This window comes from Cucurbita maxima, unplaced genomic scaffold (assembly GCF_002738345.1).
Source record: "Cucurbita maxima cultivar Rimu unplaced genomic scaffold, Cmax_1.0 Cma_Scf00005, whole genome shotgun sequence".
NCBI lineage: Eukaryota > Viridiplantae > Streptophyta > Magnoliopsida > Cucurbitales > Cucurbitaceae > Cucurbita > Cucurbita maxima.
In genome coordinates, this window is record NW_019272021.1 from 2,522,450 (window position 1) to 2,544,668 (window position 22,219).

General features: G+C 31.4%; 3 protein-coding genes and 1 pseudogene across 3 annotated transcripts; all 4 read left to right on the forward strand.

Moving 5' to 3' along the window:
• The first annotated feature begins 3,949 nt into the window (after positions 1 to 3,949).
• On the forward strand, positions 3,950 to 5,350 carry LOC111479849 (palmitoyl-monogalactosyldiacylglycerol delta-7 desaturase, chloroplastic-like). The gene is made up of 4 exons (XM_023124700.1): positions 3,950 to 4,252; positions 4,368 to 4,664; positions 4,800 to 4,906; positions 5,033 to 5,350. The coding sequence occupies exons 1-4, from the start codon at positions 3,956 to 3,958 to the stop codon at positions 5,226 to 5,228; spliced, it is 897 nt and encodes a 298-aa protein (XP_022980468.1). The 5' UTR covers positions 3,950 to 3,955; the 3' UTR covers positions 5,229 to 5,350.
• Positions 5,351 to 8,041: 2,691 nt separating this feature from the next.
• LOC111479852 lies at positions 8,042 to 8,856 on the forward strand (annotated as a pseudogene).
• Positions 8,857 to 11,978: 3,122 nt separating this feature from the next.
• Positions 11,979 to 13,456, forward strand: LOC111479850 (palmitoyl-monogalactosyldiacylglycerol delta-7 desaturase, chloroplastic-like). The gene is made up of 4 exons (XM_023124701.1): positions 11,979 to 12,266; positions 12,405 to 12,701; positions 12,890 to 12,996; positions 13,108 to 13,456. Exons 1-4 carry the CDS (start codon positions 11,994 to 11,996, stop codon positions 13,301 to 13,303), a joined length of 873 nt encoding a protein of 290 aa, XP_022980469.1. The 5' UTR covers positions 11,979 to 11,993; the 3' UTR covers positions 13,304 to 13,456.
• A 6,108-nt stretch (positions 13,457 to 19,564) lies between these two features.
• Positions 19,565 to 21,588, forward strand: LOC111479848 (palmitoyl-monogalactosyldiacylglycerol delta-7 desaturase, chloroplastic-like). Its single transcript, XM_023124699.1, has 4 exons — positions 19,565 to 19,899; positions 19,984 to 20,280; positions 20,479 to 20,585; positions 21,246 to 21,588. Exons 1-4 carry the CDS (start codon positions 19,603 to 19,605, stop codon positions 21,439 to 21,441), a joined length of 897 nt encoding a protein of 298 aa, XP_022980467.1. The 5' UTR covers positions 19,565 to 19,602; the 3' UTR covers positions 21,442 to 21,588.
• Positions 21,589 to 22,219: the final 631 nt, after the last annotated feature.

A 22,219-nucleotide genomic window follows, 5' to 3' on the forward strand; every position in this document is an offset into this window, starting at 1 on the left:
AATAATGGCCTAACGTATTTTTTATCGAATGCTTGGTTCCGATCTTATGTATGTTGAACTTTAAATATATGCATATATGCATATATCATATCTAATTTATATTAAGATAATTACTCCATATATGTCATGAGGCTCATGTCTTGATTACATAACGTCTTCCCGTACTCAACAAGAATTCATGTGGGTCTTTATTTGCATAAAATAATTTAAACTTTCGAAGAGTTGAAAGTAGTAGGAAAGAATCGGAACGTAATAGACCCAAGTCAAATCTGATTAGGTTCAAACCCATCAGATGGAATGAAAGGAAGCAAGGTACCTCGTATTATATTCGACTAGCTTCAAAGAGTTCAAGTGGGATGAAATTAAGCAAGGAACTTCTCTTTTATAGTGGAGTCGAACTCCCCACTTCTTCAACATAATCGACGTGGGACAATTTTTTTATTTTTTTTTATTTTAATTTTCTCATGATTCTATATGAAGTATGTCATGATATAAATTGGATTCTAGCCCTCTCACGGCCTGATGGGTAGTTTTGGAGCATGGGTTTTAGAACACAAATGATTAGCTTTGAACTTTATAAACTAATATAACCAAACTAATTAGGTATGAAATTGTGAAGAGTTAATTTAATCTTTAAGCCAAATGAATGAGCCGCCAGCTGTTACAATTATTTGAATCTCCACCCCTAACCCAAACCTATTAGCTATTGTAATGGAGAATTAATTAAATTTAAACCAAGTGTGGTTGACTCTATGAGAAACAAACAAATGCTATAACATATCATCACCTCTAAAATATTCAATTAATTGTCGCACCTCGGGTGAGTACTCAATCTATTCCTGAGTCCACTACTTTGATATTAGATTGTTGTTGTTGCAGCATTACTTGAACGCGGTCACGAAGTTCAATAAGGAAAACCAAAGAAAAATTATGCGAGGAAGGTGAGGGGGTTAAACTATTTGAATCCACTCAACCAGCTCGAACTCATTTTCTTGAATTTTTAGCTAGTTTTGATTATAATTTATAGTTTGATAGGTAAAAAGGAAAAGTGAACTTTTGTATTTTTCACAACTATTTAGGATTGATAGCTACAAACTCACGCTTCATGTATATATTACGTATGATATGTGTGCCATTTTAATCTTATATTTTGGGTCGGAACTGTTAAGTGGTCTCGACTATCTTCTTGTAGTGAACTTTTCTAGTTAAAAGAACAGATCTACATGAGTATTGTAATAGTTGACAAACTCAGGCTGCTCAACTCACAATTATGGTTATTGTACTACATGGAGATAATAGAGAGTCGTCGACTAATGCTTTGAAATGAATTGTCTAGATTGGCCGTGTTTGTATATGCACCAGAGTTAGATTAATTGTCATGTTGTACTTCATATAGCTAGAGACCATAATTCACAATGATTGTTAAATGTAACAACCCATTCTAAGACATATCATGATTTAAAATTCAGATTCGCTTAATCATCCCAAACATTTCTCTGCTTGCAACATGATCATTTTAAGAAATTTTTTTTTGGAGGTCATCTAAAATAAATTGCTTTAAGAAAATCATGTTTAACTTTAAAGTTTTTATGAATAAGCTACAAAAAAAAAAAAAAAAAAAAAAATGCACTTTTGATGTAGAAAATCACTACAAGGGGAGTAAGATTCGGATTATCTTGTTGATCGAATATCTCATGGCAAGAACATTGTTTGAGATTCAAATCACTTCACAAGCAAGATTGATCATGTCTAGCTTAAATGATTCTTGTTGATAAAAAATCAACGCAAGAACACTTGTTAGAGATTCGAATCACTCCACAAGCAAGATTGATCATGTCGAGCTTGAATGATTCTACATACAACCTAAACTACATAGAATTGCAAAGAAACTTAGCCATTGACTAAAGAAAAGTACAAATGTTTCTTTTACTATATTTTCCAAGTCTGCTTACAAATACAACATATATCTTTATATAGCTTCAAAATGAAACTATTAAAGACATTCTAAAAGTTGTAACATTTATACTTAATAACCATAATTAACCAAATTATTGGAAGCTCACTCTATGCCCAAATCAATTGGTCTCATGTTCATTTCTAACACCATGATTTCAATAGTTACGATAGTTTGTAGTTATAAAATTTTCCTTCAACAGCCACTGTAATCACCTTATTTTTTTCTATTAAAATATAAATGCCACTGTATGCTTTTTATTTATTTATTTATTATATATATATATCATTTAAAACATTTCCCAACAATGGATTTAGACATTTGCATAATTAATTAATAGAAAAGTAAACATCTATTAAAAAAAAAAAACGACAAAACAAAAAAACATTAAACTTAAAACTCTAACCTAAGAGTTACAACTAAAATAAAAAATGCAACTACTTAGCTTTGTTTCTATGACATTCACAACAACACTGTTTTCTTTACGGAGTTGTTTTACTTTAACTTTGACATTTATAAGCCTCAAACACTTTGAATCGTGGCTGTTCTAATTTTTTTTGTCCACCTCAAATAATTGTCGCACCTCCCGTTAGTACTCAATCTATCCCTCGATCTTCGACCGAGTCCACTACTTTAACCTTAGATTGTTGTTGTTGCAGAATTACTTGAATGCTGTCACGAAGTTCAATAAAGAAAACCCAAAGAAAATACGTGAGGAGATATGAAAGAAAGAATATGAACTTGAACCTTCAAACACTCTTTTACAAGGTAAATAGAATAAAATAAGTGTTTGATTGAACTTGGTCTCAATTCTTTTCTTTTCCTTTAAACACGATAAACGAAAAAAAACTCAAAAATTTGCAAACTTTTAACTCATTTTCTTGAACTTTGAGCTAGTTTTGATCTTACTAAGTTTTGGTCAGATTTTATGGTTTGATAAGGAGTATCATGAATTAAAAAGGAAAGTGAACTTGGTATTTTTTTCACAACTATTTAGGATATTTTCTTGAGCTCATTAGATTATTAAAGAAATTTTGTAACGGTCCAGACCCACTGCTAGCTGATATAGTCATTTTTGGGCTTTCCCTCAAGGCTTTAAAATACATCGGCTAGGGAAAGGTTTTCACACGTTTATAAAAGGGTGTTTCGTTCTACTTCCCATATCGTAAATTCTGTGTGGGATATGTGATTGAGAGCGTGTTAGATTGTCGAAAGACTTAATAAAAAAGGTCGTTTGAGAATTCTGATTAAAGGGTTACCTATTAACCTCTAACGTTAACGGAATACATGAGTATTGCAATAGCTGGTAGACTTAAGCCGCTCAACTCACAACTATAATTATTGTACAATATAGAGATATTAGAGAGTCCTCTATTAATATCTAGGAATGAATTGTCAAGATTTAGATTAGGATTTGAAACTTAGATCATGCATCAATGGCTCTGTGCATTTTCCTGCATCCGTTGCAACAAGGTCATCCTAAGAAACTGTTCATGTGGTTACCCAACCTAAATTTGTTAAAGAAAATCAGGTTTAATTTTAGAATTTCTACAATTGAGTTACAAATTATATTGTTTATAAATATTTTCAACTCATCTTAAAATATTACATCACATAACAATAAAAAAAGAGACTTTTCAAGCGTGGAAACTTTAGGACCAGTCATATTTGACATGTGATATTTACATCAAAACTAAGGCATGTTAAAGTCAATATGATATATATATAATTGTTTTTAAAAGAAGTGAAAACAATTATTTTAAACGAATAATTCATTATGATTATTATTGTTATTAATAATAATTAATACTACTATTATATTTGATAATCAATATCATATTTGACTAACTTGTAGCAGGTATATGGCACTTAAATAAGCTATACATTTATTTGGTTGGAAAAGCCTTATATTATTACATTGTGACTTACAAGATGCACTATAAATGCATATGCAAGGGGTGGTGAAGCCTCCTCAACTAAAGCAATCCCAATCCCTCTCTAATGGATGCATCAATAGAACCAAAGAGAATTGTTAAGCCTCCAATGTCCCTTAGGAAGAGAAAATGGAAAAAGATAGACAAAAAATTGGCTTTTTCTTTTTTCTTCTTGCATTTTCTTTGTATTTTTGCACCATTTCAAACCAACTTGGGTGCAGTTTCAATTTGTTTTTGTTTATTTATCATTACAGGTCTGTTTGGCATCACTATTTCGTATCATCGAAATCTTTCTCATAAAAGTTTCAAAGTTCCCAAATGGCTTGAATACTCGTTTGCTTATTGTGGAGTTCATGCACTTCAGGTTTTACATGATACCCTTTATTCTTTTATTATTAGAAGTGTCAAATTCGATGTATTGAAGATAGATTTTATAAGCTGGTTGATAATACGACATTTTTAATTCTTTTTAAATTTAGGGTGATCCGATCTATTGGGTGAGCACACATAGATATCATCATCAATTTGTTGACACTGAACAAGACCCACATAGTCCGATTAATGGATTTTGGTTTAGTCATCTCATTTGGTTTCTCCATAAGTGGGATGAAAGTGCAAGTGAAATGGTTGCAAGGCATGAAAAGTTGGATAATGCTAAGGATTTGGAGAACCAAACTTTTTACAAGTTTATTCGCAAAACATATTTTCTTCATTCAATTGCCCTTGCAGTCATACTTTATGGCATCGGAGGCATTCCTTACTTCATTTGGGGAACGGTAAAAATATTTACCTCTGGTTACAAATCTATCATAACAAAATAAATTAAAGTATTGATATAGTTATTACTAAAAACAAAAAAAATGAATGACACATTATTATTATTATTATTATTTTTTTTTTGTGTTAGATAGTGTGTGAGAACCGTAATGCTTTTTCATTCAACGTTCATGGTAAATTCAATATGCCATATGTTGGGAAAGCAACCATGGAAAACAAAAGATTTATCGAGAAATAATTGGTATGTATCATTGTTAAGTAAATGATTATCAAATAAATTTATTTTTATTAAGTAATGGACGTTTGTATTCATAGAATTATATCTTGCTATTTGCTTAAAAAATGGTGTTTTTTTTTTTTTTCATAGGTGGATGAGTTTGCTTTCATTTGGAGAAGGTTGGCACAACAATCACCATGCTTTTGAATATTCAGCTAGGTTGGGCATTGAATGGTGGCAATTTGACCCTGGTTGGTATATTATTGTGTTTCTTGAAGCTATTGGAGTGGCTACTCGTGTCAAATTGCCATCTCAAACCCATATGCAAAAGTTGGCCAATGATTAATTAAAGGAGTCTCTCTTTGAGTGATGTTTTATGTGGAATGTTTTAGAGTGTGGAATAAAAGAAATACCAATATAAATTTCTTGCTACCATTGTAATAAAACTTTATGCATCAATTTACATTATGGCGTTGGACCTTGTTGGATCTATTTTGTGTTCGTATAGTTTTATTTTTTTTAATTTATTTTTATTTTTTTTGTAATATGGGCAGAAATTCGTTTAGAAACATTCACAGGTAAACGTGCCATAAACTTAAATGTTTGCAAAATTCATTTTAAATAAAGCAAATATATCGATAAAATGACAATAATTTCAAAGTAATAAAAACACCCTGATGTTAGCCTTAGAGCTACAACTTATATAGAAAATGTAACTATCTTAACTACATTGGCTAATGTTTGCATAATTGTTAGTTTTTCCCTTCAATTCTGTACTTTTCTTCGAGAATTGGACTAAAGTTCTTAATATGGTGGAATACCTCCATGTAGATCGTTATAAACTTCGAGGGAAAAGTCAAGCCAATCTTGAAAATAGGATAGAACGTTGGCTAAGGCCAACCAAATAAATGACCTTACTATCGACATAGTTAAAAATTAATGTTGAATGATGACACGTGCCATAAGCTTGATATGTGTGAAGTGGTTATGAAATGATATGACTATGATATGTTATGTAAATGTTATTATATGATATTTGAATGATATGATATATCTTATGATATGATATGTGAATAATTTGATATATGTTATGATATGATGCGTTTAACGATATGTTTGAGACATGATACGTGAATGAAATGATATGATATATGTTATGATATGATACGTTTGGCGATGCGACGCATATTATGATATACTTTATGATATGATATGTGCATGGTATGACATGATATGCTGGGAGACACGATATGCTTATAATATGACATTTATGACTTGATAAGATGTATGATATGAATGACATGCAATAAGATGTTTCGGCATGACGCACAACCCCGATTTAGGTATGTAAAGTTATGATAAAATGATATGATATAAAATAAAAACGCTAGAGAGGTTGTTGTACATGATAATAAAGGAAAAAATGTTGGGACTTCATGCATCATTGTGTGTTCATGCATCGAGGGATACCCCTTCTTCATTTACGATGTTACGGACGCGACACTACGAGGCAGGAAAATGATTATTATATTTATTATAATGTTGCGATGATCGCTATTCCTAAATGGGTGTCCGACATCAACAACCACCAAAGAATGTTTGCCTGACAAGAAAAGGGCTCAGGAGGTGTTCGAACTGACTGATAGATCCATATTCGCACATGTGAGCACCGTGTGTAGAACAGTAATACACATCCAATTAACCTGTTTAGGATAGCCGCCTAAGGAATATAGTCTGATATGATAGGTCTCACTCATGATTGCATGTGTTTGCACCTAACCACAATAGTGAGGTCACCTACCGATTTTTCTTAAAACACTCAAGCCATATTATACTTTTATTTCAAGTAAAGGCTATACACTCCTCCAACTCCTACAAGGCAGACGACAACATCGAAATTCGAGACAATAACACATGCATAGGATAGTTGCATTTATTTTCTTAGAGTTACATTAGAATAAGGTATTTTTAATTTTAATGCTTATTTATTTCTTCTAGTGTTTCGTTGTGTTGTTTTAAAGACGTTTTCGAATACGTAAGTCCATGACATTGTTTTAAGATAAAGTTTATGATTTATGATGATGTTTAAACGCTTATTTCCGTACAAAAATGTTTACGTCACGATGACAGTAGCGACTCTAAGTAAGTAGAAATCTAAAGTCGTTACATTACAATTTTAGTCTATCACATCCATAATTTTTTAGAACGGATCACTAACATCTAATTTCATGGTCCATGTCTTTATGCCCGAATTACGATTGAGCTTTAAGTTTTTCGTTCATAAGTATGACTTAATATGTTTTGTATCAAGAAAATTACCAATGTATGGAGACTAGCGAGCATGTGAACGGATGTCTACCAAATGCCTTTTAAAGAGGTACACATCTTTCAAATGGTCCAATCAATAGAAAGTTAAGTCGTTACATTATACATCAAATATAAATTATTTGTTTAATTATAATTTGTATAATTTAATTATAATGGAAAATTAGTTAAGTACAATTATAATGTAAATATCTATTATTTTTTTTTTTTTTTTTTTTTTTTTTTTTTTTTTTTTTTTTTTTTTTTTTTTTTTTTTTTTTTTTTGTCTAAAACAAATTATATTGCTTATATAATACATTTTCAATTAGTCTTAAAATATTACGATCACATTGTAAATAAATGGAGCAATAGTAGAGTTTGTAAATAAATGAAGCAATAGTAGAAACTCCAATTTGGGAAGGGGACATGTAACGGTTCAAGCTCACCGCTAGTAGATATTGTTTTCTTTAAAGTTTCTCTTAAGGTTTTTAAAACGGTATGCTAGGGAGAGGTTTCCACACCCTTTTACCCTTATAAAAGGGTGTTTTGTTCTCCTCTCTAACCAACGTGGATTTCACATCATTACTTACTCAATAATACATTATTCTATAATTGTTTTAAAAATAAGTGAAAATAATTATTTTAAACGTAATAAATTATCATTATTAGTGTTATTATAAGTATTATTGTTACTACTGCTATAACTATACATTTATGTATGCATCTTCTCCTATTCAAGCTTATATTGCACTTAAACAAGCTAAACATTTAGTTAGAAGAGCCTTAAATTTTTACATTGGGACTTAAAAATTGCACTATAAATGCATATGCAAGGGGTGGTGAAGCCTCCTCACCTGATGCAATCCCACTCTAATGGATGCATCAACTGCGAGCCAAAGAGAATTATGAAGCCTTCAATGTCATTTGGGAAGAAAAAATGGGCCAATATTGACAAAAATGTGGCGTTAGCGTTTTTCTTTTTGCATTTTCTTTCCATTTTTGTGCCATTTCAAATCAATTGGAGTGCACTTTTATCACAGGTCTCTTTGGTATCACTATTTCGTATCATCGAAATCTTTCACAAAGTTCAAAATTCCCAAATGACTTTAATACTCGTTTGCTTATTGTGGAGTTCATGCATTTCAAGTTTGACATTTGACACAGTTAATTCTTTTACTATTACAAGTTGTAATTCTAAAGCATAAAACAGATCCACATAGTCAGATAAAAGAATTTTGGTCAAGCCAAATATTTATTTGTCTTATTCACAATAGCGATGGAAGCTTAAGTGAAATGCTTGGAAGGCATCGAAAATTGGATCATGCTTGTGATTTGGAGAAGCAAACTTTCTATAGGTTTATTCACCAAACATATTTTCTTCATCCAATTGCTCTTGCACTCATACTCTATGGCATTGGAGGCTTTCCTTCATTTGGGGAATGGGAAAAAAACTTACCTCCATCGTCTAGCTTCCTTATTTACATATTATAAAGATGAGATGTTTTTTAAGATGCAGTTATCATTAGATGACTAAAAAACGTGACAAATTATTAGTTTTGTTTAGTAGTGCGTGAAAATCGTAATACATTTACATGGAACATTTACGATGAATTCAATATGTTATATGTGGGGAAAGCAACAATGGTAAACAAATGATTTATCGAGAAACAATTGGCAAGTATCATTATTAGTGTTTACCAATTCATATATGATTTTTTTGTTAATCATTATAACATTTCTTTTTTGAGTTCAACTACGACAAGAATCGAAAATTGAACCATTGACTATTAAAAATGGTGATTAATATTTTATCTACAAAACTATACTCCCTATCAAAATTACTAATTTATTTTACCAATTTACCTATTTACATGACTTTACATAACTTAACTTTTTATGTGAATTTATTTTTTTTACCTTCTCGAAATTAAAAAAAAAACGGTCTCTATTCATTTAAATTTCTAAATTTTTTCTATTTATATATATATATATATTATTTTTTTTCATTCACAGGTGGAGTTTTCTTGTATTTGGAGAAGGTTGGCACAATAACCATCATGCTTTTAAGTACTCAAGCAAGGTTGGGCATTGAATGGTGGCAGTATGACCCTATGACCCTGGTTGGTACGTTATTAGGTTTCTTCAAGCCACTGGCGTGGCCACTTATGTCACATTTCCATCTCAAAGCCTTATGCAGAAGTTGGCCAAAGATTAACTAAAAGGAACCTCTCTTTTGAGTTATGTTTCTAAAAACTGGTTTCAAATTTAACGACCCTAAATTTCTATCCATTTAAAATTGTTACTATAATCATAAAATCATCTGTTATACAAAAATAACGTTTAAAACATCTTCGTAAAACAATATTATGGACCTACATGTTTTAAAAAGATCTTTAGAGCAACATAAACGAAATATTATATAAAAACAAAGTAAATATTAAAATTAAAAATGCCCTATACTAATCTAAGGTCTAAGAATTGAAATACGACTATCATATACATGTATCATAGTCTTTACTTGTGATGTCGTCGTCAACTGTATAGGCGTGCCTTGCCTTTACCTGAAAAAAAATAGAAGTAGCACATGACGACCCAGGGAATGCAAACACATGCAACCCATCATTGAGAACCTATCGTTAAACCCATTTATGATAGAGTTGACCTTCAGTCTGGACAAAATTGGATGTCTAGTACTTCCCTACACACGACCCACTTGTGTGAGCATGAGTCTCTAGACGGTTAACACCCCACAGGCCCATCATAGTTGGGCTAATTCTCCGTAGCCGAACGTCCTGAAGTCAACAAACTCTCGAATATCATGTAAGACATGATGATGACGATTATCATCATAGCATACATGTTCGTACTCATCATCATAAATGAGGAAGTAAGCTAATGTAAATGAACACACAATATGCATGAGGTCCCTATAGTTTTCATGTTAAATCATTCTTATGACACAACCCTATACATCATTCACATATTACTCTAGTAACATGCATGCATTGACCTTCATACATTCATCATCATTAACATCATTTAGATTGTGTCTTAGAAAACTCTTCATCATAATACATCATGGCATTTCGCAGATGCACATTATCTTAATATGAAATATTATCATGTTATCGTGCATCATCATCATCATCATATCATCATATCATCATATTATCATATAATAACATCATAATATAACATCACATCATACTAGCTCACATCAACATTATATCATATTATATTAGCATAAATGACATGTGCAAGGGGCACTGAGCACGTGTTGTCAACTGAGCCAATAGTAAGACCACTTACATTTATGACTTTAGCAAACGTTTTCCCTAAACTCTAGTACGCTTGAATTCCGTCCCTCAAATTGTTCCCAAGTATCGTTGAGGTGTTAACTATTAGAATATCCATCTAATTTCGTTAACATTCACATTTTGATCTTTTTTTTTTTTTTTTTTTTTTTTTTTTTTTTTTTTTTTTTTTTTTTTTTTTTCTTCCTCCTCCTCCTCCTCGAGCAACCAATAAAAAACATAATAGGTGAGTTACAGTATAATTTTCATGAGGAGGAATTCAATTAAGTTATTGATGTAAATTAATATCTAATATTTTATGATACAAATTATATTGTTTATATAATTCACTTCCAATTAGTCTTCGATTATTACATCAGGTTACAGTTGAGAGCGAGTCTCAAAACTCCAATTATTATTATTATTGTTATTAATAATATTACTATTTTTGTTATAGACAGATATGTATTTAATCATATTTGACGATTTTGTAGCAGGTATATTGCACTTAAATAACCTATACATTTAGTTAGAAGAGCCTTAAATTATTACATTATGACCTAAAAGTTGCGCGAAATGGTGAAGCCTTCTCAACTAAAGCAAGCACATTCCGGCGAAACATTATAAAATAGGTGTTGTTTCAAGTTATTTACAAAGGGAACGAGAGTAGGGTACAAATGAATTTCAATAACAACCCACAAACTACAAATAGAACTGATGTTCTGGGTCGACACCCTCTATGGCAGCACAGTTTTCAAGCACATCCCTATGTCCACTCTATCGGAACAAAAAACATATAGACAAGTCTCAAAATCTTGATTTAGGGGCATATTCATAATTATTCATAACATACCTAACTTACTCAACCAAATTATCTTACTTGAGTTCTAACAAGCATATTTCCTTCCTAGCTGGACGGAAAGCATGAAAAACAACATGCATCTCTTAATTCCGAACTAGGGATATTTTCGTTATTTTTCATAACATGCATCGTATTCTTATTTTGATTTTTCCATTTAAGTGCTAACCGTGCATATTCTAATCACCTAAGATAAAATATGCTCACATGCTAGCACATTCTAGTGATCCCTACAAGTATTACTTGCATAAAATTCATGTGACCACTTATCGAGACGAAGCATATCCTCCCTAACTTATATTTATGCTTGTTGAAATGTCCAAATTTTACAAAAACGCATAATAGACCCTGATTCAAGTAAAGTTGTGGTCAGTAATAGCGATAATAATAGTAATAATGGTAATAATGTATAATACATTAGGATTATTATGCTTAATAATAATAATAATAATACCATATGGGTATGCATTTATTTATTTTTTCGTAATGAAAGATAATATTGGACGATTTTGAAGTTGGTATATTGCACTTAAATAAGCTATACATTTATTTGGTTGGAAGAGCCTTTTATTATTACATTGTGACGTAAAAGTTGCACTATAAATGCATATGCAAAGGGTGGTGAAGCCTCCTCAACTAAAGGAATCCCACTCTAATGGATGCATCAAACAAACAAAATAGAGTTGTGAAGCCAATGTCATTTCCAAAAATAATACGCCTTTTTGTTTTGTTTTTTATACATTTTTTCTGTATTTTTGCACCCTTTCAAATTAATTGGAGTGCAATTTCGGTTTGTTTTATCTTATATATTATCACAGGTCTTTTTGGCATCACTATTTCGTACCATCGAAATCTTTCACATAAGAGTTTCAAAATTTCCAAATGGCTTGAATACTTATTTGCTTATTGTGGAGTTCATGCATTTCAGGTTGATAATTGATATATTTTATTCTTTTGTTATTAAAAATGACAAATTAGATACATTCAAGATTGATTTAAAAACAAGTTTGCATCAAAGTATTTATTATCTTTCAAATATTTTTAATAGTTTTTTTTTTTTTAATAGGGTGATCCAATCTTTTGGGTGAGCACACATAGATATCATCATCAATACGTTGATACTCCAAAAGATCCACATAGTCCAATTAAAGGATTTTGGTTTAGTCATTTTACTTGGTTTCTTCATAAGATGGATCGAACCGTTGATGAAATGATTCCAAGACATCGAAAATGGGAAAATGCTACCGATTTGGAGAAGCAAACATTCTATAGGTTTCTTCACAAAACATATATGCTTCATCCAATTGCTGTTGCGGTCATACTTTATAGCATTGGAGGCACTCCTTTCTTCATTTGGGGAATGGTAAAAGAAAAAATACCTCTATCTTTATTTGCTTAATTCCATTTAGCTTCATTCATAAACGAAATACGGGATATACAATTACAAACTATGAGAGATGATTTTAAAATCTTTACAAAATAAATCAAGTAGATATTGTTTTATTGAAAATATGTGATAAAAAAAATTTAACCTCTTTTTTTTTTGAGCAGTGTGTGAGAACCGTAATGATTCAACACGCAACATTCTTTGTAAATTCGGTATGTCATATGTGGGGAAAACAACCATGGAAAACAAACGATTTATCACGAAATAATTGGTATGTATCTTATGTCAATCTTTATATCAATACTCAGAGGATGAAAGATAATTTATTACATGAGTTTTTGTTTCATCATAATATATATACATTTTGTGTTTTCCTCCATAGGGTGGTGAGTTTGCTTATATTTGGAGAAGGTTGGCACAATAACCACCATGCTTTTGAGTATTCAGCTAGGATGGGGATTGAATGGTGGCAATATGACCCTGGTTGGTATGTTATTAGGTTTCTTCAAGCCATTGGAGTGGCCACTCATGTCAAATTACCATCCCAAACCCATATGCAAAAGTTGGCCAATGATTAACTAAAAAGGAGCCTCTCTTTGAGTGATGCTTTGTATGGAAATAATTATGGTCCAATAAATAATGTTTGAAAGTGTGGAATAAAATAAAATGGCCCTATAAATTAGTTGCTATTATATAATAAATTTTGATGGATCAATTTATACTATGCACAATCACTGATGGACAACAAATATATAAAATCCTCACCGACAAACTTCCCCAAATCTCACCCCACTGTGTTACAATCTTCCTTGTGGTTTCACATACAAGCCTCATCAACGATCGAATTGGAGTTTCGCCGTCTCTTCATGTTCGTTTTTGTTGTCTTTGGCTGATTGTGCCGCCACAATCTCTTCCTTCTCCAATCTATTCATGATTTTTTTTATCAAGAGGCTCCCTCAAATCTCGGCTATATGTTTCTTTTACAGGGAGGAGATCTCACACTTTGAGAATGAAACTCTCATTCTCTCATTCGTCGATCCCTTCATGAACGGTCGTTCTCTTGAAATTGTCTTTCTCCAATCCTCTCGTGATTTTCTTTCAAGAGATTCTTACAAGTCTCTATCTTGTGTTCGAGTGATAGAAAGGAAGATATTGTGGAATGTGGAAGAAAATTTCTACATTAGAATACTTCAAGGAGTTTTGCAAGCAAAGGTTTTTATAAAAGTAGAGTTCTTTCTCTCATATTTATTGTTTTCTTTTAATTCTTAATAAAATTAAAACGGTTCTCAATATTTTCACTATATGATAACAGTTCATTCCTTTCAATAATATTTATGTATGTCATGAAATTATGCAGACTCTTTTCCCTATGTGCTCTGACATTGTGAGCATTCCTTAGCTAAAGAGAAGGCCCAAGGGGTACGTATACACCCGCCTAGAGAGTCCATGAGTAGAGAACCAGTACACATCTAACTTATGTCTTGACTGGAAAGTAGAATTTAAGGTCATGATTGCTTGTGTAGTCATTTCCCGACTCCAATAATAGAATTACTTACTAAATATTTCTTAAAATACTCAAGTCACGTACTACTCTTATAAGATAAAGGTAAGAAACTCCTTAAACAAAAAGACACTGGGGCAATAGAGGCCAATAGATCAAGTTGCTTAAAATATTTCCAATGACTCAAGAAAAATATAAAATATAAATAGTAGAAAAAAGAAAAGAAAAGTCAAAGTGAATGGTCAAAGACGGATGAACAACCACACACCAACTCATGCGTGATTAATTCATGTGTGCACCTTCTTTTTTCTTTTAAATTTTCAAGTTCTACAATGTGAGTTCATTCCATGAACGTGCTTGCATATGAATGTCAGAGGATCAAGATTTCTAATTTCTTATGATTTTCATATATTTTTCTATAGAACTCTATTAAGCTTACCATTAAACCTAAAAAGTCTCAATTCTACAAATTCAACCAAATTTAATTTAATTCAATTTCGTTAATTTTGAAGAAAGATAAACGCATTTAAAGTAGACGTTTCTTGAATTGGTATTCTTAAACACGTAAATCATTCCTATAGTTCTTATTTTATGTTTAAATCATTCATGTAGTTCTTATTTTATTCTTCGACCAATTCCAGCAATTGAAAGCTTCGATTAGCCGAGAATAACATTTTCAGAAACTTTTGTAAAGGATGCTTTCAAAATTAATCTAAATTGTTACTCATAAGTTACTTGAGCTTTAATCATTGACGTTGATTTTTCTTTTTTCTCACTTTTTTCAGTTATATATTTCTTGAATTCTTGACCTTACTTTAAGAATTTTACTCTTCTATAGCATCATGAAATTTACCACATAAGATCTTGAATAAAATTCGTTAACTTAGAATTTAGAACGAAAAGTTACAAAAAATCATACCTTCCTAACTCGAAACGTACCATCCTTGAAGAAATGGTCATGATATGTTCAAAAAAAGTGAAGACAATTATTTTAAAGTTAGGATGAATTGCGTTTATGGTTACTTTCATCTTATATACTATTACAAGTCTCTTCAGTGTCACAATTTTGTATCATCGAAATCTTTCAATAAAACTTTCGAAAATTTTCAAATGACTTGAATACTTATTTGTTTATTATTGACTTCATGCATTTGAGGTTTGGTTAAACTTTATCGCACATTATTCTTTTACTTTTACTAGTATTGAGTTAGATGCAAAGACTAATTTAAAAACAAATTGGTAAGTTCTCACCAAGATTTATGTTTTTTTAATATTTTTTAAATAGGGTGATCCAATCTATTGTGTGAGCACGCATAAATATCATCATCAGTTCGTTGATATTAAAAAAGATCGGCATAGTCCAATTAATGGATTTTAGTTTAGTCATCTTACATGGTATCTTCATAAGAGAAATCAAAGCATTAGATCGTTCTATGAGACATACATATATGTTACTAGTCATACCTTCCATAATTTCATACATGACTTTCTTATGTCTCATAGGTATAGATCGTTCTTATTAACGTAGTTTACACGGCGTGACACATGGAGATTCATGCATCGTAGCATAATCATATCACAATGTAGAAAATAACACAACTTCTTTTGTAACATGACATAACATATATATCATATCATAAACATAACTTAGTACACATCATTCAATCATGAAACACGACACATTCAAGGGCCACAAAGCATGTATCGTTCATACAACAAACAAATCATTCAACCAAGTCAATAGTAAGGGCACTTAGTTGGCCTAAGCCAAAGTCACTATGCTCCCTTAATGATAGCTTAGCTACCCTTGCAATCTAATTTTATCTTAAACACTTTTGAAAGTGTGAAAAACGCCTCCCAATAAATAAAAAATAGAGTTTGAAATGTATCAGACCCAAGCCATATAAACCATCTTCGAAAGGGTTTGAAAATATCAAATGCGAGCCAGTTCAGTCGACCTTTAAAGAATCTAAAAATATCAAACCTGAGCCGGATCGGTTGAGAGGTCGAGCTGGAGCTACAGAAAATGTATTATCAGACTGGCTTTGAACCATTCAAGTAGAATGAAATAGAGCAGTTGTTATGACTCGGTAAGCCAAAGGACCACCTTTTTATATTAGAGTCAAATTTCCCGCTTTCTCATAGCATGAGAATAGACAATGCATGTTTATTAAATGCTTTCCTAGAATGGAGGATGAAAAATTTGTGATTTTCTCTCCTCGTGCTAGATGGATGTTAACTCCCTCTTGAGCATGTTTAAATTGTACGATGAAATTGTATGCTGAATGTATGTTCACATTATCTACATTGACTTCACTTAGGAATACATCCTTATTAAGCGTGCATATACTTTTAGATCATGATTTTCTATACATTAGGTGAACGATAGAATATCTCCCTAGTAAAGCATGCATGAATTAGAATAAGTTTAGAGCATTAGAACTAGAGTGGTTATGTAAAGTCTTAGGCCAATATGATTCCAGTATGTTGAGCACCCAACGATCGTAAGCGGCAATCAAAGACCTAGGTGCATCCCGAGATTTGGCTTAGCCATAAGGAGCTAATCTCAAGCAGCTTGGAAATGTGAGAGGTGACTTATTCGGCCTAGAGGCCCTAAAACCTAATAAATCTCTATGGCACTCAAGTAGAACTATGAGAACTTATAAAATCGATGGTGACATGAATAGAACTATTTGAGTTGTCACTATGTATATAGGATATAACCCGTATTTATAGGGAACAAGGGACTACATATATAGGGACCTGAAGACTCACTACTGTGTGTAGGGTATAACTCGCCTTGAGAGGAGACCGAAGACTACATAAGTAGATATAGGATATAACCCGTATTTATAGGGAACAAGGGACTACATATATAGGGACCTGAAGACTCACTACTGTGTGTAGGGTATAACTCGCCTTGAGAGGAGACAGAAGACTACATAAGTAGGTAACATGTTGAACTACTACTGTATGTATGATAATCAACCTTTAGAGGGAACGAAGGACTACATAAGTAGGTAACATGATGAATTACTATTGTATGTACGATAACCCACCATGAGAGGGGACGAGAGACTATATAAATAGATAACATGAGGAATAACTATTGCGTGTATAATAACCGGCCTTGAGAGGGGACGAGTGACTACATAAATAGCTAATTGAAGACGTATTATTCTGTGTAAAACAAACCCACCCTCTGAGAATGGAAAAGGAACTATATAAATAGTAGATAGAGGAACTCTTATTATGTGTGGAGGAAACTCACTCTTAAAGGAAATGAGGAACTACAAAATAGTTTAGTTTGTGATAGGCACGATGTGAAGTGAGGTAATAGTAAGGGATACCTAAGTTAGGCTCAAATTTTTGAAAACTTATTAGTTTAAGGATGTGATGAAAACCTATTATGTAGGTTGCTTACGTAGGATGCTATTATGTAGGTTGTTTACGGAGTGTTTTTATACTCACCCCTTTCCTTTATTTTTTTTTAGGTATCGGTCGAGGTGAAGAAGTGTTCGAGAGCTACACTATCACATAGGGGTGTCGACCTGGGGCGTTAGTATTAATTTGTATTCTTTTTCTTTTAGGGTTGTTATCTGTATTCTTTTGGTATCGTGCACATGTTCCCATTTGTAAATAACTAATATAGTTCCTATTTGGTATATTCTATTGATTTGGATTTTTGTTTTCGTCCATGGTATGGTATGATTTTAAATTGTAAAAAGTTTATTTTATTTTTCTACATTTTCAATGGTATGTTTTTCCTTACTTTTGTTCTATTTATTTTTGTTTTCATCTTTTTGCTGTGGTCCGATTTCTCGAAACCTTGAAAATCTAGTCATTACAATATTTTTCCATTATGATTAGTAAGGTTGCATACCTTACGACATTTATATTTGCAATGATCTTATGTGGGCCCTTTCCCTTTGTGGCGTCCGACAACCCGTTGGCGAGTGCTAGCTCGACGAGCTAGACTCAAGGGTATGTATACAGCCCACCTAGTGGGTTTATATGCGCGAGTGTGCTCTGTGTAAGGAATTACTACACATTCAACCTTGTAAATATATATAATAATAATAATAATAATAATAATAATAATAATAATAATAATAATAATAATAATAATAATAATAATAATAATAATAATTATTGGTAAAAATTGGTAAACAAATTGAAATGTCTAAAAAAAAAAAAAAAATCATTCTCACAAATGCAAATCAAAGGATAAATTTTTACTGACAAGAGTTCATAGCTCAATAAAGATTAAAATCGAATTGCTTGTGATCCTCTCGTAAAATATTAATTTCTCAAATAACAAATTTAGAAAAGAAAGATTAAATATTTGATTTTTTTTTTTTTTTTTATACACTCATAAGATTGAATATAGCTATTTAATAAGCCATAAATGATATTAACAATTTGAAACTAACAAACATTAAAACAAAGGGGCCATAGGTTGGGTGGAGTTGGGTAAAATATTCAAACCCAACTCCTTAGATTGGTCGACCAACATGTTAGCTCTCCATTTAATGACTAATTCCCTCCAATACAATTTAGAACTCGAGTAGAAATTCTAGCTAAAGGATCGAAATCCACTATATTAATGAATTTTGAGTTAACTCAACAAAGATCAAACTCGACATATGCAGGAGATCAGTGATTTTTATTCGTTTCTAAGAATAATAATTCCTTTTTTGTTTCTTGTTTCCTTTTCTCTCCCCAAAATTTCAAGGATCTTTAGTAAGGAGTCCTATATGATCATAATTCCTTCTTTGTTTCTGGTTTCCTTCTCGCTCTCCAAAATTTCAAGGATCTTTAAAGAGTAGTCCAAGGCAAAGCCATAAGAACTTACCTTCGCTAATTTTGGGAGCTTCTAATGGAATAGAAGAACCTAAATTCAGACAGACTCAATGTAACTTGATATCCCAGATGCTGACTTCTTAAACACCGACTTGAGAACTCCACCAACTTAGTACCCCAAACACTCAATTTGTAAATCCGACTTTAGAATTAAATGTCACAAACACCAACTTATTAACTTTACTTTATCAACTTATTAGCGCCCACTTTATAACCTAACTCATCAATCCAAACGCCCTGAAGCTATGCTAAAATTAATAGTGCAATATAATATAGTTGTTTTTTAAAAAGAGTGAAAATAATTAGTTTAAATGTATAATAAATGATAATTATTATTGTTATTACGTATAGCTATGTATTTGTCCATTTTGAAATAGGTATATTGCACGTAAATAAGCTATACATTTAGTTGGAAGAGCTTTAAATTTTTACACCGTGACTTAAAAGTTGCACTATAAATACATATGCAAGAGGAGGTGGTGAAGCCTCCTCAACTAGAGCAACCCCACTTTAATGGATGCATCAAGAGAACCAAAGAGAATTGTGAAGCCTCCAATGTCATTTGGGAAGAGAAAATGGCCCAAGATAAACAAAAAAATTGTTTTCATTCTCTTCTTAATGCATTTTTTCTGTATTTTCGCACCCTATCAAGTCAATTTGGGTGCAATTTCAATGTGTTTTGTCTTATATAATATTACCGGTCTCTTTGGCCTCACTATTTCATATCATCGGAATCTTACACACAAGAGTTTCATACTTCCAAAATGGCTTGAATACTTGTTTGCGTATTGTGGTGTTCATAGTTTTCAGGTTTGACAAACTTTATTCTCAAATTAAATGCATTCGAGATTGATTTTAAAAGCAAGTTGATTAGTTCTAAATATTTATTGATAGGGTGATCCAATCTATTGGGTGAGCACACATAGATATCATCATCAATATGTTGATACTTTAAAAGATCCACATAGTCCGATTAAAGGATTTTGGTATAGTCATCTTACTTGGTATCTTCATAAAAGGGATCGAAGCATTAATGAAATGATTCCGAGACGTCGAAAATGGGAAAATGCTACGGATTTGGAGAAGCAAACATTCTATAGGTTTCTTCACAAAACATATATATATCATCCAATTGCACTTGCGGTCATACTGTATAGCATTGGAGGCGCTCCTTTCCTCATTTGGGGAATGGTAAGAAAAAAACCTCTTTTTTCATTTGTTTATTTCCTTTTAGCTCCATTTTTAGAAATTAAATTTATTTATAACCTAGATATTATCAATCTTAGAGGAATATGATTTTAAATATTTTTAAAAATAAATAAGGTAGATATGATCATTATTAGAAATATCAGGTATAAAATGTGACATATTATTCTTTTTATTCGACAGTGTGTAAGAATTGTAGTGGGTTTACATGCAACATTCTTGGTGAATTCAGTATGTCATATGTGGGGAAAGAAACCATGGAAAACGAACGATTTATCTACAAACAATTGGTATGTATAGTTGTTGAATAATTGATTACCAAATCAATTTATTCTATCGTTTTTGTTTCATCAAAATAATATATATATTTTTTTAGTTCAACTATGATAAAAATTGAATATTAATTCATTCACTTTAGAAATGGTGATTAATACTTTAACTACACATTTATGCACTACCATACGTATCAAAATTACCAATTTATTTTACCAACTTACCTATTTATATAACTCATCTCTCTAATAATCTAATAATTTCTATTACAATTCAATGAATAAAAATAATAATATTAAAATATTTGATTTTTTTATTAAAATATTATTTTGATAGGTGTATTTTGAGATTTATTGGGACATTCAAATTTCTATATTTCTATATTTAGTGTTTGTATTTTCAATAAATTTTAAAGACACTTGGCAAAATTAAAAGAAATATGGTCTCCATTAATTTAAACTTTCTATTTTCAATAAATCTTAAACGTAGTTTATATTTTATTTACTATTCTTTCTTTCTATAAAATTTCAATACATTTTTACATAGTTATGTGCATGAAATTTATTACTATTATTCCCAATTTAGATAAAACTTAAGTCTGAACATCTAAAATAATTTGCTAAAATAGAATTATATTTTTCTATTTATCATAATTATTATTATTTTTTAATTCATAGGTGGATAAGTTTTCTTGTATTTGGAGAAGGATGGCACAATAACCACCATGCTTTCGAGTACTCAGCTAGGTTGGGCATTGAATGGTGGCAATATGACCCTGGTTGGTATGTCATTAGGTTTCTCGAAGCCATTGGAGTGGCTACTCATGTCAAATTGCCATCTCAAACCCTTATGCAAAAATTGGCCAAAGATTAACTAAAAGAACCCTATATTTTGACTGATGCTTTGTATGGAAATAATTATGCTTCTAAAAATAATGTGGAATAATGTGGATTATAAGAAAATGCCCATATAAATTAGTCTCGATTATTATAATATAATTGTAGGCATAAATTTACATTATGAATACACTATACTATGCTATGCCTTGTTATGCTATGTTATGTGGAGTTATATCATGTTTATAAGCTATGATACAAAGTAACTGTCATATCGTAGAATGATATTATCATGTTATTAATCTATGATGCACAAACCTCCACACACCACTCCATTTAAATTATGCTACATAAGAAAGATTTGACGAAATTTATATGCATGATTCATACCTATTATGTATGCTGATTCATACACTCTTAGATGGCCAACTTTTGCATATAAAGTTGAGAGGGTAATTTCACATCAGTTGCCAAACCAAGAGCTTGAAGTAATAATATAACCCGTGAAGTCAAATTCCCACCATTGAAGTCCATGTCGAGCAGAGTATTCAAAAGCATGGTGGTTATTATGCCAACCTTCCCCACACGACACCAACTCAATCACCCTGTGTCAACGTATAAACACACAACGTTAATTGAACAAGATATCAAATAAGAAATTAGTTTAGAGTTATCTAAATGTAACACATTTAATTTCGGAGTTTTTATAAAGTCATTGAAGAGAAATGTACACCATGTTAGTAAAGGAAGTAACTCTCAGTTTTTAAAAAAAAAATTAATCATATTATTTTCAAGATCGCTCTCATTTGGATATG

Coding starts and splice junctions, on each gene's coding strand:
- LOC111479849 (XM_023124700.1), top strand. CDS start 3,956: ATGGATGCATCAATAGAACCAAAGAGAATTGTTAAGCCTCCAATGTCC. Junction 4,253..4,367: donor GTGGAGTTCATGCACTTCAG/GTTTTACATGAT, acceptor TTTTAAATTTAG/GGTGATCCGATCTATTGGGT. Junction 4,665..4,799: donor CTTACTTCATTTGGGGAACG/GTAAAAATATTT, acceptor TGTGTTAGATAG/TGTGTGAGAACCGTAATGCT.
- LOC111479850 (XM_023124701.1), top strand. CDS start 11,994: ATGGATGCATCAAACAAACAAAATAGAGTTGTGAAGCCAATGTCATTT. Junction 12,267..12,404: donor GTGGAGTTCATGCATTTCAG/GTTGATAATTGA, acceptor TTTTTTTAATAG/GGTGATCCAATCTTTTGGGT. Junction 12,702..12,889: donor CTTTCTTCATTTGGGGAATG/GTAAAAGAAAAA, acceptor TTTTTTGAGCAG/TGTGTGAGAACCGTAATGAT.
- LOC111479848 (XM_023124699.1), top strand. CDS start 19,603: ATGGATGCATCAAGAGAACCAAAGAGAATTGTGAAGCCTCCAATGTCA. Junction 19,900..19,983: donor GTGGTGTTCATAGTTTTCAG/GTTTGACAAACT, acceptor ATTTATTGATAG/GGTGATCCAATCTATTGGGT. Junction 20,281..20,478: donor CTTTCCTCATTTGGGGAATG/GTAAGAAAAAAA, acceptor TTTATTCGACAG/TGTGTAAGAATTGTAGTGGG.